Genomic DNA, 25,703 nt, shown 5'->3' with positions numbered 1-25,703 from the left:
TATATTTGGGGTAGAGCTTCTAAGTTGGTATTAGGAAAAAGGAAAGAGCTGTCATCTCCACATTCAGATATTAGACACTGAAATGCAGTGTATTCTAGGTCATAATAGTGAGCGTAGAGACTGCACCAGCTTTATTTCTCCAAAACTCAGAAACTGATCTTTAGCTTTTTGTTTCAACAATTTAAATATCAAAATAACAGCATCGGAGCTAAAAATATGATTTAGTTTGTAAATCAGAACTTAGCCTTATAATTCAAACTTGGGAATTAAATAGGAAGATATTTTAAAATTAGAAGTCTGACTTCCCAGTCTAAAAGCAAGGGCTCTAATGTAATTAAGCCATCTTTCCTACAGAAAGAGAGATGGTGCTTACACCACATTAAAAAACTACTCAATGAAATAAAAGCAACACCTCCAAGGGCTGTCTTGCTGGACCATCAATAGGCAAGCACAGTCATTCCTAAAGCTGGGGGAGCTGCTCTCCTTGTCCTTCTCCATTGTCTGCCTAGACAAGGACAAACCTGGAAAATTAACCAGAGCGGAATACCAGCTAGAGATCGTTCACTCCGTCCCAAAGACTGTCTCACGTTTACCACAATGGACTTGTGCCGTCTCAAAGAAAAAAAAAACAGTTATTCATAGAATAACTTCCCCTGTGAATACTATATCTAGCAGAGTTCTTAAATCTCTGTAGAATTTTTAATGGTACTTTCAGACCAATTAAGGACTTGAGAAAAGACAATCACAACAATTACATAAAAGTTTTCAGATTATAGCTCTTATTTAACTCCACTGTATATATTTGCCACAAAGAAGAACACAGCCTTAAAAAAGACTAAATCTTCTTTCACTGATTAAATAAAACTCATATTCAATTTTTAATTTTCCACAGCCGAAGTGACCAAAAGAGTAGCAAAATGAAAACTGCTGATAAGGCTAGCCGGCCTTCTGGTCTGCTTCGGGACTAGCATATTAATATCTGTAATTTATAGAAGGCTTCGCGTTGTGGGCTGTGTTCTCTTCTTGGTAATACGTTATGAAGCACTGGATTAGACCGTCAGACCAAATAAACAAACAAGTCTTAATATAAGTATAATCTATTTGGAATCTAGTTTGATTTGAAATATTCATTTTCCCTTGAAAACCAACTAATATATTTATAGCATTGAACCTTTGTATGTTAAGTCCGTTGTTCTAAACATATACTTTTCCTTCTGGATAAACCACTTTGACTATGAACTTCATTCATTAGTATAGTTTTTTTACTTGAAGATAAATCAGTATTAAATATTCCATGAAACATCATCTCTAGATCGTTTTTCTCTGGTTACATTATTCTTTAAATTATATGTTCACAGCAGTGGTTTTGGAAAACCAGTTTGTACAAAACCAGGTGAAATTCATGAACTCTCAGTGTTGTGATCTCATTGTATTGTACCGATCAGTAAACCCATCGGCGTAGCTAATTCTTAGTTCTCGGGTAATTCTCTGAGAAAAAATAAATGGTTCCTTTAAACTCCCAGAGATCTCTGGTACAATAGACCTGAATTATTTCAAATAGATTTCACTTCCTTTCTCCATCCTCTCCTTCCCAGTACCACCCACAAAGATGCTGACATGCTACTTATTTATGCTACCAGCCTAAGGCAGCTTTGAGTGCCCCCCCCAACTCCAATAAAACAGGAGGCAGGGGGCACATGGCATAAAACTTTCCTTCTAAGCAGAAATCACTGACCCAGTTACCCTGCTCCTCACATAGTATGGCCCATGCTCAGCCTCAGTGACCACCAGCATCTTAAAAATTGTAAAGTCCTTTTACACACCTCGGTCATCTGTAAGGTGTTATCACCCAAATTTTATAGACTATATTGAGGCTCAGTGAGACTAGAGACTTCCCCAAGATCACACATATAATAGCTAAGAGTGAGAGGTAGGCCAAGAAGACAGGTCTTCAGATTTAAAGCCCAATTCCTTTAAAGCTGAATTCCTTCTATTCCTTGGCACAGCTTAACTTGTGAGACTTGACTTGGTTTTAGGCATAGGTCATGAAATCATGAAGATCAGGATCCAAGCCGGCTTCCAAAGCCTTGTAAAGTCAGTATTTATTTTATGAATTTACCTTTCTGAAGCTATCCAGGTCCAAGACTTTACTGTATTATCATTTATGTAAATAAAATCAACATTAGATTCTGTATTAATTTGTAATGGTTGTCTCTCTGCCTTCCTAGGCTATACTACGTCCTTCACATAGGGTTAATTCCTAGGCAAAGTTTTCAAGACCTTACCACCATTGGAGATGCACGCTCAGGAGCCCGTTATACAGGAGTAGGCTAGGCCGTGCAGGTAGCACATGCTAGAGCCCTGCTATAGATGTATGCAGAGACAGCAGCTGCCCCTTGTAACTCTAAGCGCTTGGAGAAAAATCGTCACCAGTGGTCAGAGACTGCACCTTAACTACAATAAGCTCCAAGACTGCAGTGAGAGTGGGAGATGAGAAGTGAAAGAGGGAGGGAAGGGGGGAAGGAAAAGAGAGGAGGAAGGACAGGGAAATGGATGGGAGAGTGGAGAGAGATGGCAAGACAAGGTAAGAAGGAGGTTAGGGGCAGAGAATGGAAAAGAGGGAAATATACTCTTGTACATATAAGGGGGCAGAGACAGAGAAGAACAGAGTGTGGGAAACTGATCAACAACCTCCAGAACATAAGACAGATGAGAAAGCAGCAGGGACGCAGAGCAAATTGGGACAGCTAGAAAAGACTTTAAAATTCTTCTAATTTGTTCTAGTAAGAAGCAACTCTCCTCTGATGTGAACTTCCTCTGTCTGGGAAAGGCCAGACACACACAAAAGCAGAGTGAGACTCCTATGAAAATACATTTTTATCCCCTTCTTCCAAATTCTGGTCCCTAGCCACAAGCAAGCAATCAATGAATAATGACTGAGCATTTTAGGCTCAGTGTTAGTGGGACAGCAAAGAGTAAGACCTGGGCTCTTCTTTCAGGCTAATCATAGTAACCTAACAGTGTGGTGCAGTGGAAAGTATAGAATTTATACACAGAGGAGCTGATATCGGAACCTATAGAGTTACCTCCATGATTCCCGTTGTTAGTTTTTTGTTTTTAATGGTATTTTGTTTTTAATGGTATAGAGTTACCTCTATAATGGTAGGTTAACAGGGGATAATAATCTCTATTGCATAGGACTTTTATGAAAATCAAATGAGATTTTTTTATATGAAAGTATCATCCATAAACGTCTATAAAATTTATGTTACTTATTTCATATTTTAATTTGGACTTACACCTATACCACCTTCAGGTTTCTTCCACTGAGAAGACAGTCACTTATCTGTTGCTTCTACAGTTTCAATATAACAAACAGGGTGACTCTCTACAAGCCTTTTTATATGGAGAAATACACTCAATTTACCTCAGCTACCCCTACCATCATTATTACTCATTCTCTCTCTCTCTCTCTCTCTCCCCCCCCACCCTCCCCCCGCCTCACACACACACACACACACACACACACACACACACACACACACACTCGTGCACACAAACTCTAGGCTAAATTTCTTAACCAGGCATTCCAGGCTTCCATCATCTGAACCCTGCCCCCTCTCTACCCAGAGCCCACTTCTTTCCTGAATGAACTCTCTTTCAGCTGTTATTCCCCAGAGGAGACCCATGCCTCAGCAGGCTCATGCTTGGACTCTACCTGCTTGCTCCTCTCTCCATACTCCATCCTGCCTGTCTTTGGGGGCATTTCAAATCTTTCACACTCTAAAGAACTTCTCTTTCTACCTCACTGATTGAAGGGTATATCCTTTGATCTTCGTGAGCTTAATTTACCTTGCAACTCCTTTCACTGATTTGGCCCTTGGACCCCTCATTGCCAGGTTCTCTTTTATATATCTTTCCTATCTCCCAAATCATTATGTATCTTCCCTTAGGGCAGGAAGGGACTAGTCAATTTTCTCTGAATCCCAAGTACCACAAGCCCCACACATCATACATCAGATGGTGTGCACATCCTACTCAACATCCTGTTATGTCATATGGTTGCAAACAATAATAAGGGAGCCAGAAGAATGTTTGTTTGCAATGACCCTACTTCATATACATTATCTTATTTAACCTTTTCCACAATCTTATATGATCTAATCATCATTTTCACCTTCCAAGTGAGTAAACAGAGGTTCAGAAGAGTAACAGCCCCCAGATGGTGCAGCTAAGAATATATGTGGTGGTAAAGTGAAAAGATCAGCTATTAGTCTGTGAAGCTGACTTCTGGACCTTGATATGACTGATTTCCAAGGGTCTTATTCTTTGTAGACTCAGGGAAATTATTTTACAACATCACATTAATGATCTAGAATAAGAAAGATGAAACTTGCTACCAATCTCCTTTGTAAGGGTGTTATTAAAAGTAGAGAACTCATCTTCTTAAAAGAATAGAAAGTCCTGTTAAGCTGATGTAATTTTGTAATGTTTAGGCTTGCGGGGGGGGGGGGGGCGGGCAGAGAGAGAGGGAGACATAAAATCTGAAGCAGCCTCCAGGCTCTGAGCTGTTAGCACAGAGCCCAATGTGGGGTTCAAACCCATGAACCACAAGATCATGACCTGAGCCAAAGTCAGATGCTTAACCAACTGAGCCACCCAGGAGCCCCATAAGCTGATGTAATTTTTAATATGAGTTCACTAAAATGCTTCTTTAAACTAGATGTTTGCCTTATTTTCCCCATTTTACAGATGGGAAAATTGAGAAAAATCTTAATATTTATATTTTAGTATCAACATAGGCAAAAGGATACCAAACTTATGGTTTTTGTTTTCAAAAATTTATATTGATCCTAAATATGGGAAGAAAACAATTTTAGAGTGATCTTCTTTGCTGAAAACTACAGGGGACTCTTATAGACTAAAAGGTGTAAGGAACTAATGCTATAGGGCAATGCATTTCACAAGACACAATTTCTGTTATTTCAGAACTAATGCTATTGACATCATTTATAAAAAGATATAAAGAGCAAATCAGGGTTGCACCAAAAATAAAAGCAAGCATTTCCATCCATAGTGGGAAGACAGCACTTTGGGAAATTCTAATCTTAGTTGCAAATGTCAAAGATTGCAAATTGGATCTTAGCTAAAAGTGAACTTCTGTCAATGTGCTTCCAATGGCACATTTTTGACAACCAGATTTAAGACAATGCTGAGAGAGAAACAGTGGTGGAAAGAGTGCATAAAGTACCTCCATGTGCAGAATTTTCTTATATATGCTCTATACCCGGCCCTACACCTATAAGCCGACAATGAAAATAATAAAGCATATCAATACCTAAGTCCATAAAATAAAGAGGATGGAACACATATGCAGAGACTTACACAGATAAACACACAGTCATACAGACCCAGACATATTTAGGTCAACAGATACAGACAGACTAGCACTCAGGTTCAGAGAAAGACACAGACAGTGGCCCACCAACATACTTATAGACACACAAACCCAGATAGATAGACATACATTCAGATAGACACACAGACACAAAAAGATACTGGCAAATACACAGGCACACTCACAGATACAAACTGTCAGACGGACACATAGCAGACATTGACTTCCACATATGTAGACAGACTCAAGGACAGACAGACACATATAGACATGCACACATACATGTGCATGCACACAGGTTGTAGGCACACACACAGAAGTCACACTCAGAAAGGTATGCACAGGGAGCATAAGACTTCCACAGACAGACTTCCACAGATAGACAAACTCACACAAATTTATACCCACAATGAGAAAGGTACAAATATTAGCACTCATTAGTGTGTGCAGAGATGCACACACATGTAGCACAATACTGCACTCATGCACACCCACACACATTCATGTAGAGCCACAGCTAATTGGAGGTCTGGTAGCTTGTATTCAGGGCTCATCAGGACATGTGGGCAGGGGTTGGTGTTGGGGAGGAAGGTGAAGTCTGTCTGCTATTGTGGAAAGAACGTGAGATTTGAAAACAGGAATTTTGAAGAGCCTCAACTTTGACACTACATATGTGAATGTAAGCAAATGATTTCAGCTCTTTGAACCTCATCCTTACCAGTTGGAGTTAAATGTAAAAAAAAACTGTGAAAAATATTTTTCAAACAATGAAAAACACTGAAATTTTCAAGACTGTGATGATGATGATGATGAAGATGATGATGATGATGATGATGATGATGATGATGATGATTATATCATGTTCCTAAAACTGCAACCAGCAAAAACATGCTCTTAGGAAAAGACAGAGTGAAAGTACTATTTTTGAGGAGCATTTTATCTCAAGGGCAGTGAAGTCACACAAATTGTAGAGGTTGGATTAGAGAAAATGAGGTAAACTTATTCTGATTCTGGAGGAATGGAAATCGATAAAGAGATTTTTGTAGGATCCCTAGAAATTCAAGGACAGAGCAGACATTAATCCTCCATTCTCAGGGCAGAAGTCCTTAAGGAAAATCCTTAGGACATAAGGAAGTCAACATCTGTGAAATGGGACACCAAAGCCGGGAGAAAGTTCACAGAGCCCTTAAGCAGAGCACCCTTCCTCATAGTTCAGGGAAATCCAGGTGTGTCCAGTTTCGCAATGGCATCCAGATAGTAAAATAATGCAGTGTGTTTTCAAGTGATAGCTTATGTTTCTCTGAGAAGTCTAAAAATGAGAATCTAGACAGGTTCTTTTTTAGATTTAGGAAGCGGATTGTATTGGCTCAAGGAGCTTTGTGCTAACTTAGGAAAATAGTTTAGAATCTGTTCAGCCTTGCTAAGGTTGTGTTTTAAACTGAGCCCATCTTCAAATGTTCAAGTTTTACTAGGTTTTTAAAAATGTGATTTGTTGGGGTACCTGGGTGGCTCAGTTGGTTAAGCATTTGACTCTTGATTTTGGCTCAGGTCATGATCTCATGTTTTGTGAGTTTGAGCCCCACATCAGGCTCTGTGCTGACAGCATGGAGCCTACTTAGGTTTCTGTCTCCCCCTCTCTCTGCTCCTCCCCCCTTGCTCTCTCTCTCTCTCAAAATAAATAAAAATAAACTTAAAAAAAATATGATTTGTCATTTAAATGGTCTAATCCTTACCTTTAAAATATATATATATATATATATATATATATATATATATATATATATATTAATGTGCATTTTAAAAATAACTGAAATATTCCTGACAGCATGTGTTTTGAATTTTCTGCAACTCAGATATTTTAAATTGTTTAGTAGATTGAGTCGATTCTAAAGGCCATCTAGGTGGAACTGATCTAAATTGGAGGTTGAGAATTCTTAAGAAATACTTTATGGATTTCCTTAGGTGGGGTGATAACAGTGTTAAGTCACTTGACACTAAATTGACACTAAATTTGTAACATCCTTTCTTTGCATATTGGTTGTCTTTCCACTGGAAAAGTTCAACTTCCATGACATTAGGACAGGCTCTAAAGAATCTACGGAAGATTTAAATAAATTTCAAATGGAGCTCTGCTTACAGAAATGCTCTGGGAAATCCTACAAAAGAGAAGGGAATAGATATTTATATATTTTTATATATAAATGTACTTATTTATATATATTATATATATAAATCTATAATATATAAAATATATATGTTTATATTTTAAGGCATGGCCCTAGGTACCTGGTTTATAGTTTCTTGATTAATCCCCAACAACCAATGGAATTAATTATTATTAATCACAGATGAGGATGTTGAGGCTCAGAGAGGTCATAGAATTAGTGAGTGATAGAACAAGAATCTGAAGTCCGGGTAAGTCTGATGCAAAAACACAAGCTTTTTTCTACTTTTCCACATTTCTTTAAAGGTCCCTCTCATCCCTTCTTTAAACTGCTATGACATTCTTCTTGAAGTGTAGTTCAGATTAAATATGCCCCATCCACAAGCACCTCTGATGGCTCACAATTATCTACAAAGATAAACCTAAAGTAGCCATGGCTACTTTCCACCTGCCCTTCTACCGGTTACATGTCAGGGACTGGACGAATGCTACATGGAGTATTTACTGAATCTTCACAACAACCCCTGTGTTTAGAAACTATGAAAATTCCCATTTCTCAGATGGAGAAATATGGTAGTCTAACTTCAAATGTGTTGCTCTTATCCACAACCTTATTCAAGTGGATGATGAAGCTGGAAAGGAAGGACAGAAGGGATAGGAGAGAAGAAAAGGGGGGAAGAAAGAGAGAGGGGGAGAGAAGAGGGAGACCGTGAAGGAGGGAGGAGGGGAGAAAACATTTATTAAATGCCTAAATATATAAATATATATTTATATGTATATTTATTTACATATAAATATATTTATATGTATTTACACACAAAATATATATTATTAAATGTTGTAATATTTAACCTCCTTGTAATATACTACTAGGAGGTTAAATATTACATCATTTAATTCTCATATCCTGACATTGTTTTAGATAAGGAAACTGAAGCTCTGGGATTCTTAGTTTTTTTAAGAGAGATTGGGCATGACAGCAGGGGGAAGAAGGAGAGAGAAAGAGAGAAAGATAGAGAGGGAGAAGCCCAATGGAGGCTCACTCCCACGACCTTGGGTTCATGACTTGAGCCAAAATCAAGAGAGTAGGGTGCTCAATGGACTGAGCCACCTAGGTGCCCCAAGGCTCTGAGATATTAACCAAATAAAGATAAAGCCAGTGTTGAACACTGGTTATCTTTGTACCACACATGTCCAATACTGTGCTTTGTATACAGTAAGTACTTAATTAAAATGGAATGGAAATGAAAAATAGTATGTTCATGGGATAAAGAACACAGTGTCAGTCGTAAGACTCAAACTAAGGCAAAGAAAGCTAGGTAGGTAAAAATGGATGGATCTAAAGATAAGTGACAAGGTCTGTTAAGAAACAGCTCTGCAAAATTACTATAGTTCTAAAACCGAACATTGTAGGAACATTCTTGAGGATGTTTCAAGCTTTTATGTAGACCCGTAGAAGAAAACCCATGTTTCTCCTGAGAAACTATTTTATTTATATAGCAGAAAATTGTACATAGTAGAAATTTTTTTACGTAGTAGTAGTGGATCTTATAACACATCTCCTTTTTGCCTCATTACCAGGAAGCTCACCATCAAGTCGGTGGCCCATCTCCAGCAATTACGTAAATACAAGAATTTTATGCACTATCTCCTCTCTAGTTTTTATCTTGTTTCATTGTATATATCACTGCAAACCACCCAAAGTTGTTTTTGCATTAAGGTAAGGTACAAATATAATAGAAGTTTATTAACTTTTTGCTCATTAATTCAAATAGAATCAAACTAATAATCATTTCTAAATGTACAGAATGCCTGATCTGTAAAGGCTGTTCTTAAAGTTAGAGTGAATGTAATTAAAACACAAATTGCATGTTATATATTTCATGATCTAGAATAGCATGTATCTGAAGTATCCCCACTGGCAATGTCAAAAACCCTTTCACAAGGGTCACTAGATCAAAACTGTTTTCATAACAATACTAAGACGTTATTTGCCTATTTTCCAACGAGTGTGAAATAGAGTTTCCCAGAAACTACATGGCATTGTGATACAGCAATACATTGAATGAAGAAGCAGGAAGGAGATTTGAGCTGTCTTCCACTAAGCCAGACATTAAAGAGATTTGCAAAAACATAAAACAAAGCTAGCCTTCTTACTATTTTTTATTTTTAAAAATATGCTTAGTGCTCAAAAAGTGTTATTTATATTAACATCTAATAGGTTTATAATTGTTATTTTAAAAATAAACATATTAATTTTCAGTTTTAATATCTCTTGTGATAAATATTGGTAAATATTTCCCATATAAATAGAAACTCCTTGGGGTCTTCAATAATTTTAAGAATGTAAAGGGGCCCTGAGACCAAAATAAGTTGAAAAGAGCTAATCTAAAAGGGCTGAGAGTTTAGATCTAGAAGAGATTAGATCTAGAAAGATTAAGGGTTAAGGAGTACCTGCCATCGTGGTAGGTTAGGTCTATAAAATCCTTATTGCTCCTAAATTTGCTCCATACATGCCCAAACCAACAACTCTATGTGAAATTATTAATTTGGATGCATCGAATTTGAACCCTTTCACTGGGAGATCCATTAACTGAACATGGGCTTTTGACTTAAAACACCTGTAAACAAAAACTTAAAGTCTTATATTTGCTCCTCCCCGCTCCCCCCCCCCCACTATCCCTAGGAAGTATCTTAAACCTTGCAAACCTTGTAAAAAATATAAATTCTCACCATTCTTCCATTTAACGTGTAGAAAAGTAAGGAGCCAAGCAAGTTTGTTGTTGTTTTTTATGAATTAGGTCTTAAACTAGTAGCTAGGCAACAAATCAAGTAGCCCTGACAACAGAAATAAAAGGAGCCCAATGATTATATTCAGCCAGGAGCCTATACACAACACTGCATAGTTGCCCAATGTTCTTGGTTCAAATGTAAAATCTAACATTAATAAAACTTAAAGTTTTTTTCTAGTATTTTAGCATTTTTGTTCTGCAGAAGCTATTTTAGAAAAACACTATCACAAGTATAAACAGAAAGATTCTTTACAAGGAAATATACATGAAGCATATATATCTAAGTAGACCTATCTCATGATTTTAGCACTCACTTCATTAAAATTGATGTTTGAAACTCAGATGCGTGTCTTGCTTTAGATTTTAAGTGAAGTTGCCTTGTCAATCTCACAGAAATGTAGGGAACAAATGAGACAATGGACAGAGGGAATGTTGGAGCAAAGTGATCTAGAGCTGGTCTTAGTTTCTTGATCTGCAAAACAAGGATAGTAATACCTATATCTCTGAATTTGGAAAGGTTCAAGAGATATAATATATGTAGTAGTGTTTTTGAAGCTCAGAAGCACTACAAAAACAAAACACACATGTTGTTATGATGTGAAAAGTACTACATAAATTTTATTTATTTATTTATTTATGTATTTATTTATTTATCTATTTATCTATTTTTAAGTTTATTTATTTTGAGAGAGAGAGAGCACACATGGGAGGGATGATAGAGAGCAGAGGGGCAGGGACGGAGAGAATCCTCACTGTGAGGAGCCTGGTGTGGGGCTCAAACTCACGAACCATGAGATCATGACGTGAGCTGATAGCAAGAGTCAGATGCTTAACTGACCGAGCCACCCAGGTGCCCCCATAAATGTTTTTTAAAAGCCAACTACTTAGCACAACACTCTCCAGTTCCATCCATGTTGCTACAAAAGGCCATATTTCATTCTTTCTCATTGCCAAGTAGTATTCCATTGTATAGATAAACCACAATTTCTTTATCCATTCATCAGTTGATGGACATTTAGGCTCTTTCCATAATTTTGTTATTGTTGAAAGTGTTGCTATAAACATTGAGGTACAAGTGCCCCTATGCATCAACACTTGTGTATCCCTTGGGTAAATTCCTAGCAGTGCTATTGCTGAGAAACTTAACAGAAGACCATGGGGGAGGGGAAGGAAAAAAAAAAAAAGAGAGGGAGGAAGCCAAACCATAAGAGACTCTTAAAAACTGAGAATAAACTGAGGGTTGATGGGGGGGTGGGAGGGAGGGGAGGGGTGGATGGGTGATGGGCATTGAGGAGGGCACCTGTTGGGATGAGCACTATTTCCATTGTATGGAAACCAATTTGACAATAAATATCATATTAAAAAACAAAAAAGCAAAAAATAAGCCAACTACTGCTCTGCTTTGCAAATGAGGATGTTACAATTAGAATTTGTTCCCTTACTATAAAATATCTAATGTGTCCAAAACCCTTATGGCACAAGTTGTTATCTTGGGAATAGGTTGACATAGAAAAAAGCACTGCAACTAAACATACTAGTCAACTGCTTACAACGACAACCACTTTGATTAATCGGTACTCTGTACACCTTTGGAAACAACAAAACCTCACTAGTCTCCGTGCTGGATAAGAAGCTCATTCATTCCAAACACACCTTGCTAAATAATTTGCTCACAATCCCTTTTCACTTATTGTTGCATGGCTCTATCGATCTTCTGTCTGAACTTATCCTGTCATACAACAATGAATATCTGAATCAACTGTATATATAAGTAACAAAGAGCTGTGGCAATTGACAATGCGAAGCGGAAGACATCCAGTATGTTTTTCATTTCCAATAAAAGGGGGCAGTATTACATCAGTGTAATACTGATGTACTGTTCTGATATTTTTGCAAAGTATGGTTGAAGAGTAAGAATCTACACTTTCAAAAATTGAACAACTGCTGTTTTTGAACAAATAGAAACAAGTTTGCAATGTGCCTCAGAGACTGAATGATTATTTTCCCATTAACTTGATTGAGAAAGATATCATTTGGGCATGAGAAATGTATAGAGGTATCAAGAATCAGGTTAAATATTTTCAAATATAATAGATTTAAATTTTGGTTTTTGGAAATATATGAAAATATATATTAAGTTAGTAAGGACAAAATCTTCCTAGAACTCTAACATAATCAAATTTAAACATTATCATGTTGGTTGTGGCCAGATTCTAGCAGGTAGCTAGTGTATCCAGGTTACTCTAAGAATGAAAAAGAAAAGTCAGTATCTTGACTTCATAAGAAGGTGCTGTCAGCTTCTTGGTAACCTTCCATTCTAAGACATTTGGGGAGCAGTAGGTTAACCCCTCCACCACTGGAGAGCACCAAAGGGTGACAATTTAACAAAATTAACAATGATTTGTCAACCTGTCTGAGGTCTTAAAGTAAGTAAGCACCTAATATTAAATGAGCATCCCCTGTGGCAGATATGTGCTCTACATATTTTTTCCCTCAAAATAATCCTTCAAGGAAAGGGTAATTATCTCCATTTTATAAGCATGTTTATTGAGACTCACAGACATTCAATAACTTATGTAAGAAACACAGCACAGGCTACTTCCAGGATTAAGCCTGGAAACTGAGTCCCAGGATTACCCATTTTGGGAGATTCCCAAGTAACATAATAGCTATTCAGGAAAGTTCTAACCAATTACCTAGTCAGCACTCAAATGTCAGGAAGGTCAGAGGAGTTAGAGATCACACTTTAACACTGAAACAGCGCACTCTGTCTCACCTCTCCTCTGGCCAGATGCCCTTAGCTGAGCGCTAAGGACATTTGGAAGCAGCCTATTTAAAATTCTGCTGTGTATTGTCATAACCGAAATACTTTCTATCTTAGAGATGTCAAAACAACAAAATTTGGTAAGCATTTAGTCTATAATATGATCTAATTGCACTGGTACTTAGGGATAAAGATGAATGGTGTTCTTGACGTGGAATGCTACAATCGAGGGCAGTAACTTAGACTTCTGCTGGCAGGACACTCACAATCCAGGCATGGAAGCTATGTTGAAATGATGGAGCATAACAGCTCCTAAGGTGCTGTTACAGTCTATTGTCCCTACAATCTATATATTTAACAGACCCTAAATATCCTGTGACACAACCAACCAGAACAACTCCATTGGTGCCGTTCTGGCCAATCAAGTCAACAATGTTTCATTTTGAAGTGCTAAAATTGGGATATACCCAATAAAGTGAAATATGCCATGGGTAAACACACATTCTGATGGACATATATGTGAGTCTATTGTTATAAAGACACAAGCATCCCCACTCCTGGGTAATAGATATTTGTCCACACTTACCAAACATATAAAACATGCTTTGTATATATCTAATGCTACTAAATGTCACAGAAACACTCCACAGTGGACATTGTGATGCTTTGCCCAGATCCCACCTCAGGACTGAAAGATTTACACTCTCAACCTGCAGGGACTGTTGCTGGTAGCCAGCCTTCTCCAGCTGTCGGTCCTCTTTGGCATTGCCTCAGCTAAAGAGAGTCACCTCACCCAAGGTCATGTCTCCTGCCCAGGGTAGCCCTCATCCAATGACTGGTTGACACAAGTGTGTGAAAGCTCACCCCCCACACACCCAATTTGGGACAATTCTGAATGGCCATGGCAGCCTCGAAGCTTCCTGTGGGGTTTTCTGGGGCTTGACAGACTACATCATAAACCAGTCCTTCTTTCGTCCTTTTCCTCCCATAGGTGGCAATGAGAGAGAGCACACCCCAATAAACATTCTTGCTAGCCTCGATCTCACGTCCCACTTCTCAAGGAACCCAACTCTGTGACACACTCCTCTGTAAAGCCTGTCCAAATAAGAGAGTGACAAGGTATGCTTAATAAGTTATAAGGTTTTGTGACAGAAACACCTTGAAAAACTCTCTAAAACTGTACTATGGGTTACAAAGAACAAATTCATAAATCTAATTTATGGATCTTTATATTTAAGAAAAATAAGATAATTCCAAAGTGAACAACTCCAAAGACACTTAAAATGAGTTTGTCACAATCCATTCCACCTATCTTATTGCATTGTTATATATTTACCCTCTTTGACCTCAGAAGAAAATCTGATCTTCGAGAGAAAACTCAGTATCCTATGGACCATCACAAAATTAAGATGGATGTTTTGATTATAAGAGAGCCAAAGCTACCATGATACTGTTTGACTATTCAGTACCCAAATTTTAACCCTAGTAAAGTCATCTACAGAGACCCCAGTAAAGTCATCTACAGAGACAACCCCATAAAGAGTTTCAACTGGGAAACCAGGGTTTTCTGGTTCTACAGAAACGACTTTTACCATTTACCCTCAGGGGCTCAGTCACATTCATTGTGACATATTTTAGGTCAAGTTTGGATTTATTAGTATTTTTTAAATAATAACCTAATCTCTAATCTCTCTCCTGTGTCTTCCAAAGCAAAATAAGATTTCAGAACCTCAGACTTCTCCCTCCTGAATGAATTAAGAAAAGTCAATGACCAATACATAAAATTAACTTGTAGTATTTGAAGTTAGTAGAACCTTTAGTTTGAACTCCAAATCTAACTGATGATACAAATTCAACAATACAAGGTCACAGTGTCAGACAGAAAGATCATTGCTGGAAGTAAGGTATGCCCAGTGCCAATTTACTACTAGGTATGGTGCACACGGATTAGGATGCTCTCTTCCAGGCCTGGTTGGAATGACAGAGGGGCTGGCAGAATTGCTTCAACAATTCTGAATTTATTTCTCATTACTCCTTCAAACTGAATGGCTTAAGAACACATTATGTTTTAAATATTCTCTGTGCTAATATTCCAAACAAAAATTTGTAGATGCATTTTTCCAAGAAGATTTCATTCATAACATTAATCAAAAGCAAATGATTTTCATAATTTAATAACAGAATGGTTTTTTAAACAAAATAACTTGTGTGGGGTTTTTTTTTTTTTTGTAGAATGAAGTTTCTGAAACATATTAATTCTAAATACATTTTATTTAGCCCAGTGATTTTTCAAGTAGGGGCAATTTTCTCCTTCCTCCCCCAATAGGAGACAATTGGCAATTGTAGCAACCAAATGGAGGGTTGCTACTAGCATCTAATGAGTAGAGGCCAGATAGTTGCCCCCACTCTGCCATGATAAAGAATTATCAAGCCAAAAAAAAAAAAAAAAAAAAAGGCAATAATGTTGAGGTTGAGAAATCCTAACCTAACCTAATTAACCTGAAGATTTCATAGCTTTGTGTAGCAACTCATCTGGAAAAGAGTTTAACCATGTGAGTTAGCCAATATGCCAAAATCTGAAAAATTTACTATTTCCTTCCTCTGACCCTCTTATTATTGTGTGAGGACTTCTTCACTGTGCCAAAATAGTATATTTTGTTCTATATATTCAAGGTCACCCATGGCTTACTTAAAAAGTATAGGAAATAAAAGAAAATGCCTACTCCACCAGGAATGTACTAGGTATATTCACACGTATCTTATTTCATTGTAACTCAGGTTACTATCCTCATATTATAGAGGAAGCAACTGAAGTTCAGAGAGGGTAATCAACTTGCCAAATATCACACAGCTGGTAAGTGACAACTCAGTGACTACTATTTCAAGTGAGAATATGTATTTTAAGACTATTTAATAATTTCTCATATATGCAAAGAAAATTCTGACATACTAATGATTGTTACTACTCAAAGAAAATTTCTGAATCATTAATAGTAGTTAATAAGGTAAGGAGGATAATTAGCTTTTTACCATATATTTTTCTGTATTAGAAATTTCAGTAAACATGTATTACTTTCACTTGAAAACTAATAAATTAAAAAAAAGATTCTTATAAATAAGTCATTGACATGCTTCTCAGATTAATTTTAGGACTAACCCTTGACAAAATAGTAAAGTAGGAGATGGTACCAAGTGTATGTATCAGTCTGTTGTTGTTAACCCAATTTCCCACTCAATATCCCTACACCAAAACTTACTTATTCACTCACCCAGCTCCCCCAAAAGGATCTTATAATATTATTCACATTAAAAGTAAATATGTTATTTCATGGTGTTCTCACTGAGAAAACTATCATAGATCAAAAGATCAATTCTGTGTTTATCTCTAATATCAGAATAGTAGAAGAAGTTGGGAGCAAGACTTTTCTTCTTTTGTGGTCCTGAAACCTCATTCTATATGTAACCATCTACCCAGGAAGTTCTCAAAAAGGGGTTCTGCCTTGTGAGGGTGAGGTACTTAGTTGACCGAGTGGATCCAGTGACTGGCATGTGAACCACGAGTCCCAAGTATATAAAAGTTTATGGCTTAACAGGTTACCAAAAGACACACATTTCCCCAAACAGTTTCTCTCCTACCTGATCTGAACTTCCCACCAAGAGGATCAATCAAGGCAAAGAGGCCAAGTAATCAATTTTTTATTGATTGTTTGATGCTAACATTATAGTAAGTCAGTGCAGTGAGGACTGACATAAAATTCTTTATTAAACTTTGGAAAGTCAACACTTCCAGAGCTAAACCTTCTAATCTATGTGAGGACTTTGATAATGTCCATACTTTGAGAATTCCATCATACTTCCATCCCCTTAAACCCCAGCCCAGCCCTTGAATCTCAGCAGTCTGCTAGTGTGGCTAAAGAGTATAGGGGATCAATCAAGGATGAGAGGTTGATTTAACATGAGTAATGGCTCTGTATCGCACTGTAATTGGCTGAATTGTGTCTCCAAAATAGATTTGTTCAAGTCCCAACCCTTGGTATCTGTGAATGTGACCTTATTTGGAAATGGGGTATTTGCAGATGTAATCAAGTTAAAACAAGGTCACACTGGATTAGAGTGGACCCTAAATCGAATGATTTGTGTCCTTATAAGAAGAAGGAGATTTGGACACACACACACACACACACACACACACACACACACACACACACACACATGCAAGACAGCCATATGGAGGGAAGCAGAAATTGGGAGTGATGCAGCTAAAAGGCAAGGAATGGTAAAGCTTGCCAGCAACCATCAGAGGCTAGGAAGAGGCAAAGAAGAAATCTTCCCTAGAGTTTTCAGAAAGAGTATGGCCCAGCCAACACCTTGATTTTAAACTGGCCTCCAGAACAGTGAGAAAAGAAACTTCTGTTGTTTTAAGCCATCTAGTTTAGTCATTGTTACAATTTTAGGAAACGAATATACCCAAAATCTCAGACTATTACATCACCATACCTTTTGAAGAGGAAACAAAGAAAAACACACAACATTCTGGTTATAGCTATACATTCAAATACTCAAGTAACAGTGCACATGACCTTATACTTGTATCATGACTTTTTCCACATGCTACTTTAAAACTCCTAGGAAATAGGACAGTATAAGCTTATTCAAAAGAGTAGAATGTCTATCACAGCACCCATGCTAGAATTAGCAAGGATAGAAACAAAGCGGAGGTTCTTGGTTCTAACTTATAAGTTACAGTCTCAGCCTATAGTGAATAAACATACGAATGGAAACAACTTTTTAAATTTATTCTAAAACTATTACTAAAAGACACTGCCCACTATGCTACTCATGTGTCCCTATATAGTTCTCATGTTTTAAAAAAAAAAAAACTTGCAGAATGTGGCACTGGGAAAATACTGTCATCTCTTTTTTAAAAAAATGGCATGTTTCATTCACTCATCAGATAATCAGAATTTTTCACCCAGTGTACTACAATAGCCTCTCAACTTGTCTCCTTATTTCCACACTTATTTTTTTTTCTTTTTAAGTTTATTTATTTTTGAAAGACACAGAGAGAGAGAGAGAGAGCATGCACACATGAGAGAGGGGCAGAGAGAGAGGGCAAGAGAGAGCATCCCATGCAGGATCTGTGCTATCCCTACAGAGCCCGGTGTGGGGCTCAAACTCAGGAACCTATGAGATCATCACCTGAGCCAAAATCAAGAGTCAAATTCTTGAGTCAGAATGTGTTTACATTCTTAACTTCTACAGTCCATTCTTGCATATTGGTCAGGATGATCCTTTTATATGTAAATCAGATCATGTTTGTGCCCTGAACAAAACCCTTGCAGGGATTCCCATCACCCTCAGAATAAAATGCAAATCCTTTCCAGGGCCTACAATGTCTAGCAAGTTCCACCCCAGGCTATCACTTTACTCTGTGTCCCACCTCTCTTCCTTCTCATATGCTAGTTTTGCTACATGGATCTCCTTGTTGGTGGTCTATACTCTAAGGTCCCCTGTACTTACCATTCCTGCTGCCTAGATCCTTTTCCTCTGACTCATCACATCACCTACACCATCATGGTCTCCATGAAGTGCTATTTCCTCAAAGTCCATTCCACCCCATCGAAAAGAATAACCCTGTAACTCCCTACTTCCTTAACTTGCTTCTATTTCTCTCATGGCATCTATTCACCTCCTGACTTTACTGACATTACATTACGTAGTTTTTAATTTCCTCATGGTCTTTGCTCTCCTAGAGTGTAGGCTCAATGAGAGCAGGGATTTTTGTCTGATTTGTTCACTGTTGTATCTCCAGTGCCTGGAACAGTGTCTAATACAGAATAAGCACTTGATACATAATTTGTTGAATCAAAAAATAAATGAATGCATTTTGAAAGTTGCTTTACTTTAATTTTTTGCCCTGGCAGATAGGGAACTTAGCAATAAATTCAATGGTGAGTCATAGTAAAGAGTAGCCTTCATCCTGGGCATATATGCTTCTTCCTTCTTTTTATATATTCAGATAGTCTATTCCTATTCTAATAACCTCATATATTCCCTTTATTACAAAATATTTTAAATCTTTTGTAATGGGACAGAAAGATACCAATAGGCAGGTAGGTTGGGTGCCAGGTTGGGTGCGTTGGAGGCAACCCCACAGTAAGTGGGAAAGGGTGTATTTGTTCACCAGCAGTAACGTTGAAGCCTTCAAGCTAGAAGCCCAAACCTTTGGCTGCCTGGAAAGAGCCAGAGGAGAATGAGCTAATGGGTCCAGCAGAGCCAGTGAAGGAGGGAAGCAAGTTTTACCTTTTCATTCCTGCAGTTGTTCAGCCCCATATTGTTCATGGAAGATAGTTTCCCATCAACACCATGTGGCTGTTGCTGTTGTTGCTCCCGCTGGATCTGTTCTCGCATCTTCCGAGCCTCCTGAATGGCTTTCATCACTGTGTCCTGATCTCCAAACAGGGCAGGGGAGTTGAGACTGGACAGGATATCTGCACACACAGGATGCATTATTAGAAGCTTATCAGGTTAGATGCTAACAAAATACTGCCACTATCCAATCCCCTGTAGAATGCTGCATTCTCCAGACAAAGAAAGGGTATGTTTGTTATTAAGAAAACTGCAATACTATACATAGAGCACAGGGAAACCAAGCTGTGCTGGGTTTTTAGCCCTTGGAGGATACCCCAGCACTCCAGTCCCACCTCCTCACAGATGAGGGTTCCTAGATTCCAATTTTGTGTGTGTGTGTGTGTGTGTGTGTGTGTGTGTGTGTGTGTCTGTCTGTCTGTCTGTCTTCTGGCTACATCTACCAATTAGATGGGGAGTAGTCGGGAAGAAGGGGGTAGAGACAGGTACAGAGATCTCTGTGCAGGATGCCTGTTACCCTGGGTATACTAATGCAAGAGAGCTGTCTCTGGCCTAGCAGAAACAAATTCTGTGAGGCTACATGTGTACATTAGTGACATCTTTATCTGTGTGCTCATATGTCCACTGCAGGAGAGAGGAGGCGGGAAGGAATACACTGCACTCCCCATTCCCCAATCACTGGCTGGTTAATGAAGCATTCTACTCATCATGCTGCCTCAGTTATTTACCAAGAGAATGACAACCCATTCCCTACCCCCAACCGAACACCCACTGCTCTCAGCTCCCTGTTTTCCTGTTTTCGTGATAGCGAGGCTGTATGTGTGGGAATGGTTTTCACATCAGTACAAAGCTCCAAGTACAGTGAGAATAAATATTTACTTTCATTATATTCCATGCAACTCGGAGGGGGAAAAATGAAATTAAACTAATTCTGCTCCATGGCTTCTATTTTACTGTAGGTTAAAATTAATACTTTATATAAGCTTTTCCAATTTTAGACAGAAAGAGGGCAACTGCTTGCTGACTGATAGATTGCAGCTGCTATGGTAAAGTTTAATGCGATCCACTTGTTTGTATCCTGGTATGAACATTTCATAGCACATGTATGTGTATATGCATGCACACACCTCAGACAGAACAGAGAGAACCAGACTAGAGTCAAGCCTATGCCACGCCTCTACGTGTGTGCAATACATGTGCATATGAATGCGTTTAGAAAAAATTCCCAAGGCTGTCTATAGGAAATTATTTAAAAGTCAAACAATCACTTGTTAGGATTTAGAAAACCCATTATATTTTGCTCTGGAACTCTTCTGATAAAAACAAAACAAAACATTTCTATCCAATATTGCCTGGACAAAATTGTGATTGCTTCAGCCTATTTCTAGCTCATGATCCAAGAAATATGCTCTGCTGAAGGATAAACTCCATAAGAGCAGGGCCTGTGACATAGTCTCCTTTGTCCCTCATGATGCTCAGTATACATAGCAAATACTTTCCAAACAAAATTCAGAATTAGACTATGGAAAGGCCATTTCAAGATCAAGCCTAGGATTTATCCTTAAGTTGGCTTTTTTTTTTCCTTATCTCAAGCTTCCAACAATCCAGCAACCATATTCACATGCTGGAAATGACTCACTTCTCTCTCCCACATGAGTATCACTGACTTGGAGTGAAAACCTCCTGGCCCCTCGAGGAGGCACTCTGACTCAAAATGAGAATAGGCTGCTGTATGAATCCTAATGTCCCAAATCTGAATGAGGAAAAATTATGTCTCACCATCAGAAGATTCACTTAACCCCAGCACAGTGCAGCAAACACTCCAACTGTGACCTCACATAAAACAGCACTGAGTTTATAGAACTCAGGTGAGAGGGCCCAGATTCTAGTCTTCTTGGCTTTACTAATTAATAGCTATCTGGCTGTGAGCAAGCCATTTTACCTGTAAGAATCACAGTTTACTTTATCATACAATGAGGGTAATAATGCACTACCACATAAGATTATTATGAAAAATCAAATGAGATATGTAGGCAAAAATGACTTTTAAACCGCACATGACTACACTTACATATTATTTTGTTTATTATAATAAGCATTTCAGGCTCTGGGACTCAATAAGGCAAGGAAGGTAATGTGAAGAATCTAAATCCCCAATCCCTTGGAATCTCTGTATCTTACAGAAACGAAGAGGCTTAGTAACAACATGTTAATACTTATTTGGCACTCTGCTACTGACAAATGCTTTTACATTTATTGTTTCATTCCACATGTGTATGTAAATCTGTTGGTATTGGTTCAGTCCAGTCTTTTTAAATAACATGACTTCTAGGTGTCAGAAACTGTTAGGCATTTTATATGCATTTTTCTCTCTTAATTCTCACAACAACCTATGAGCTAGGTAATAATATTCCCCTCTAAGAGATTAGGAAACTGAGTTCACAAATATTAAATAACTTTCGCAGGGTCACATAACGAGTAAGTGAAGGCTCTGAGTCCAAGTCTGTCTGATGCCAAAACTCATGTTTTTCCTCTATACTTCTCACTGGGGTACGAATGTCCCTAGAGATACTTGGCAATATATCAGAGAGTGTAAGAAACCAGAGGATCATTATGGCATATCTTATCAGATACCAATCTTATTTCATATTATGCCATTGAAGCGTGTCATTCACATTTGTTTTAAAGCAAAACTAATAAGGAATAAGATGTAAAATTCACATACATTTAAAAAAGAAAATATAAAGCTTCAAAGAAACTTGGGGCTTTTAGCAGGCAGCTTGGAGGTCAGGTCCCTTTAGGCCCTTGGAGTTTTCTTGATCACTCTCGTCTGCCTAGAGTTGCTTCAGCGGCAAAGCACTAACCAAACACAGAAATCCCCAAGTCTCTGATTTGCTAGATCTAACTCATCAGCATCTAAATATCCCATCCCGGCAGGATTTATATTATGACTTTTCCAAAAGTTCTAATCACCCCAAGACACCAAAAGGTGTTAGTTATGTTTTAGTAGAAAGGATTTTACTTCCCCACCCCTGTCCCCTGGACTAAGGAACACTTTGGAAACAGGGATCAGTCAGCACTGAACAGGTTTGCTTTATTTTTACCCAATTCATACATCTCTTCCTGTTGTTGACCTTTCCATTTACCTAAAGAGGATCCTCTTCCCAAACTTCCTCCAATGGGGCTGGGGATGCTGCTTTTGTTAGGCAGATTAACGGGGCTGGTTTTGCTGGCTGGGAAGAGACTCTGGGTGGGAGATGTTGGGGACTTTACAGGCTCGGCTGTCTTGGGTCGGGAAGAGAGATTTAGCGGCTGTGCTGCTGCTTCGTCCTACAAGAGTTTAACATAAATAATTATTAAAAAAGAAGACAAATGAAGCACATTATCACTTAGTAAGCCACAGTTATTTTACACCTCAGAGACAATGCCACATTCTCCTGCAATAATAACAAAAGAAGCTAATTATCTACCTCCTTGAAGATTCATCGGAAGGAAACCTCATTAATTTCCCTGTGTTATGCTTCTATTTACATTAACTGTGTAGTTGGATCATTCTTTTTGCCAAATTAAAATCTGAATTAGCTCACATTACAGCTTAATTTCCTAATGTGTTTTCAAGGATCTAAATTAACCTAGGGCATTTACAAAGAATTATTTAAAATTTCAGCAGCTCTGTAGTGCTTTTGTGTTATTCTCTCTGAAAAGTTCCTGCAACTATAAATAGGCTCTGCAGCTAATTTTTTAATATATATTTTAAATCAAACAATTGCAAGTACTTTAAAAATGGAAACACAGGCTTCTTCTGCTCTCCTGGGCCTCTGCCCAGGGAGCCGCATGCCACAGCATGGCTTCTATGTGGCTTTCTGGGTGTGGACACGCCTCATGGTCTATATTCTGGTCTCTATTCATGTTTAAAATTAATTTTTGCAAAGAGCAAGCACACATTATAATTATGTTTTACATACCATGCTATATGTAATTTATTTTTCATGTCTAAAGTGATGTTTCTTTATAATCTTTGCTACACATATTTACAGGGTGTCTATTTTAAGATGCCTGCCCTTCTATACCAAGCACAGTATTCACATAACTGGCTTGTAACTCTAGTGCAACCAGGAGCTTGAAAGCTAAGCTCCTTGCCTTTATTTTGTCTCATTTATCCTGCCGTTAAACACACATAACAACACGTCCATCATTCTAGAAATTTAGTTGTAATATAAACATGTTCATTTAAATGTTCAGTTTTAAGATCTATATTATTGTGCTCTAAGATAAAAATTGTTGGCAAATGTTAACTTCTGTTTTGCTTCTGAAAAGGCACAGAGAACTTGCTTTTAATGCCATTTTTTAAAGCACACAGTAGAGCTTGGAAACAGAACATCCTCCCCGTTGGCAAACATGTGACTTCTCTGGGGTTCAATTTCTTCATTTGTAGAAAAAGAGAGCCTGATTCTAGCTGATCTGTATGGTCTCTTCCTGTATCAATGGTCACTGTTTAAGGGGAGGGACAAAAAAGATACCAGAACAGACTACTCAAGAAGATTAGAAAGAGAAAATAGAAATCACATGCACAGAGAAGCCAGTATACAGCAGGCACTGTGCTAGACATTTTCACACATATTCACTCCTTTAACTAGCAATAAGTCTATGAAGTTGGGGAGTGCTATTCTAAATTGACAGAGGAGGAAGGGTCAGAGTGATAAAATCACTGTCCAAAGCCATACATGGAGGGACAGCACTTGAATTGCACTTTACTGGATTCCAAATCCCAGATTCTCTTTCTATTAAACTATCAGAGAAAATAAGTCACTCAATAACGTAGTATTTTTTTTTTTTTGTCTTGGTAGGAAATAGATAATCCAGTACATCTGTTGAGATGTACATTTATCTATATCTACACGGAGGATAGGTCTCAGGAAACACAGTTATATCTACTATGCACGTCAAAAACATCTTACGTGCTTCATTACAATGTATTTCTCTTTTCTCTACACTCAAAGGATATTTAGACTAGTTTCTTCACTCCTTTCTAAATAATAGTGATTTATATGCTAGATATTTAGTTTTCTCCATGTTTCTTTTATTTGGGGTTCACTGTGATTCTTAGATATCTGAGTTCAAAGTGTTCTTCAATGTTAAAACATTTTTAGCCATTACTTCTTCAAATATATTTTTCTGTTCCTTCCTTTTCTTTCTGGGGCTCTAGGAGCATACTAGGTCATTTGATGTCCAACAGCACTGATAGTCTTTTTTTTTTTTTTATTTATGTATTTCACTCTGGATAGTTTCATCATTCCATCATCAAGTTCACTAATCTTTTCTTCTGTGATATCTAATTGTTACTAATCCCATCAGTACTAATCCAGTATAGTTTTCATCTCAAAAACTATTTCTCATCTCCAGACATTCCATGTATGTGTTCCATGTCTTGCCTTATAATGCTCATATTTTCCTCTATCTTCTTAAACATGTGGTGTTTATAATATCTTTTATTTTTCAGCTTTGAATATGCTCTATTTATTTTCATAGCTCAGTAATTGCCACTTCCACCAACAATGCCATTGGGCATGGGAAGCATCAAATCCCTTGTCACCGTGGCAGGCCCAATACTGGTTCTCACAGCATGCCCTTAGCTTGACATAAATTTTGTGGGTGTGTTTAGGGGGAAGATTTGCCTACCTTCTCATTTGGCAAAGTTGGAAGTCCCTATAGTAGCTGTTTTTACCATCTTAACGACTAATTCTATCATCTGTGCTATTTGGGGGCCTATTTCTATTGATTGAGTTTTCTCTTCATTATTGTTCATACTTTCTTGCTTCTATAAAAGCCTGGCAATTATTTTGTTAATGTTTATTTATTTTTGAGAGAGAGAGACAGAGCACAAGTGGGGAAGGGGCAGAGACAGAGAGAGACACAGAATCTGAAGCAGGCTCCAGGCTCTAAGCTGTCAGCACAGATCCCCACGCTGGACTTGAACTTGTCAACTGTGAGATCATGACCTAAGCTGAAGTCGGATGCTTAACCAACTGAGTCACCCAGGTGCCTCAAAGGCCTGGTAATTATTGAATGGAGGCTACACACTGTGAATTTTACAGTTCTGGGTGTTGGAGTTTGGGCATTTTTCAAATATTTTGGACTTTGTTCTGAGACACATGTTCTGAGACACAGAAAAATTTGATCCTTTCTAGGCTTGCATTTAAGCTTTGTTAGGCAGGT

The 25,703-nt window shown here is 37.9% G+C and overlaps 1 protein-coding gene across 30 annotated transcripts in view; it reads right to left on the bottom strand.

Moving 5' to 3' along the window:
- Window positions 1-25,703, bottom strand: part of SOX6 (SRY-box transcription factor 6) — a 717,975-nt gene that overhangs the window by 60,669 nt on the left and 631,603 nt on the right. For all 30 annotated transcript variants that reach the window (XM_086677891.1, XM_086677876.1, XM_086677881.1 and 27 more), the window contains 2 exons: window positions 22,634-22,817; window positions 19,422-19,609 (listed from right to left, as the gene is read on the bottom strand). In XM_086677891.1, coding sequence (XP_086534017.1) covers window positions 19,422-19,609; window positions 22,634-22,817 — 372 coding nt within the window. The remainder of the gene's footprint in view (window positions 1-19,421; window positions 19,610-22,633; window positions 22,818-25,703) is intronic.

The sequence above is a fragment of the Puma concolor genome, chromosome D1, assembly GCF_028749965.1.
Source record: "Puma concolor isolate L17-30 chromosome D1, mPumCon1.1.hap2, whole genome shotgun sequence".
Taxonomy (NCBI): Eukaryota; Metazoa; Chordata; class Mammalia; order Carnivora; family Felidae; genus Puma; species Puma concolor.
The sequence above is the reverse complement of the archived record's forward strand: the minus strand, read 5'-3'. Positions and strand labels throughout refer to the sequence as shown.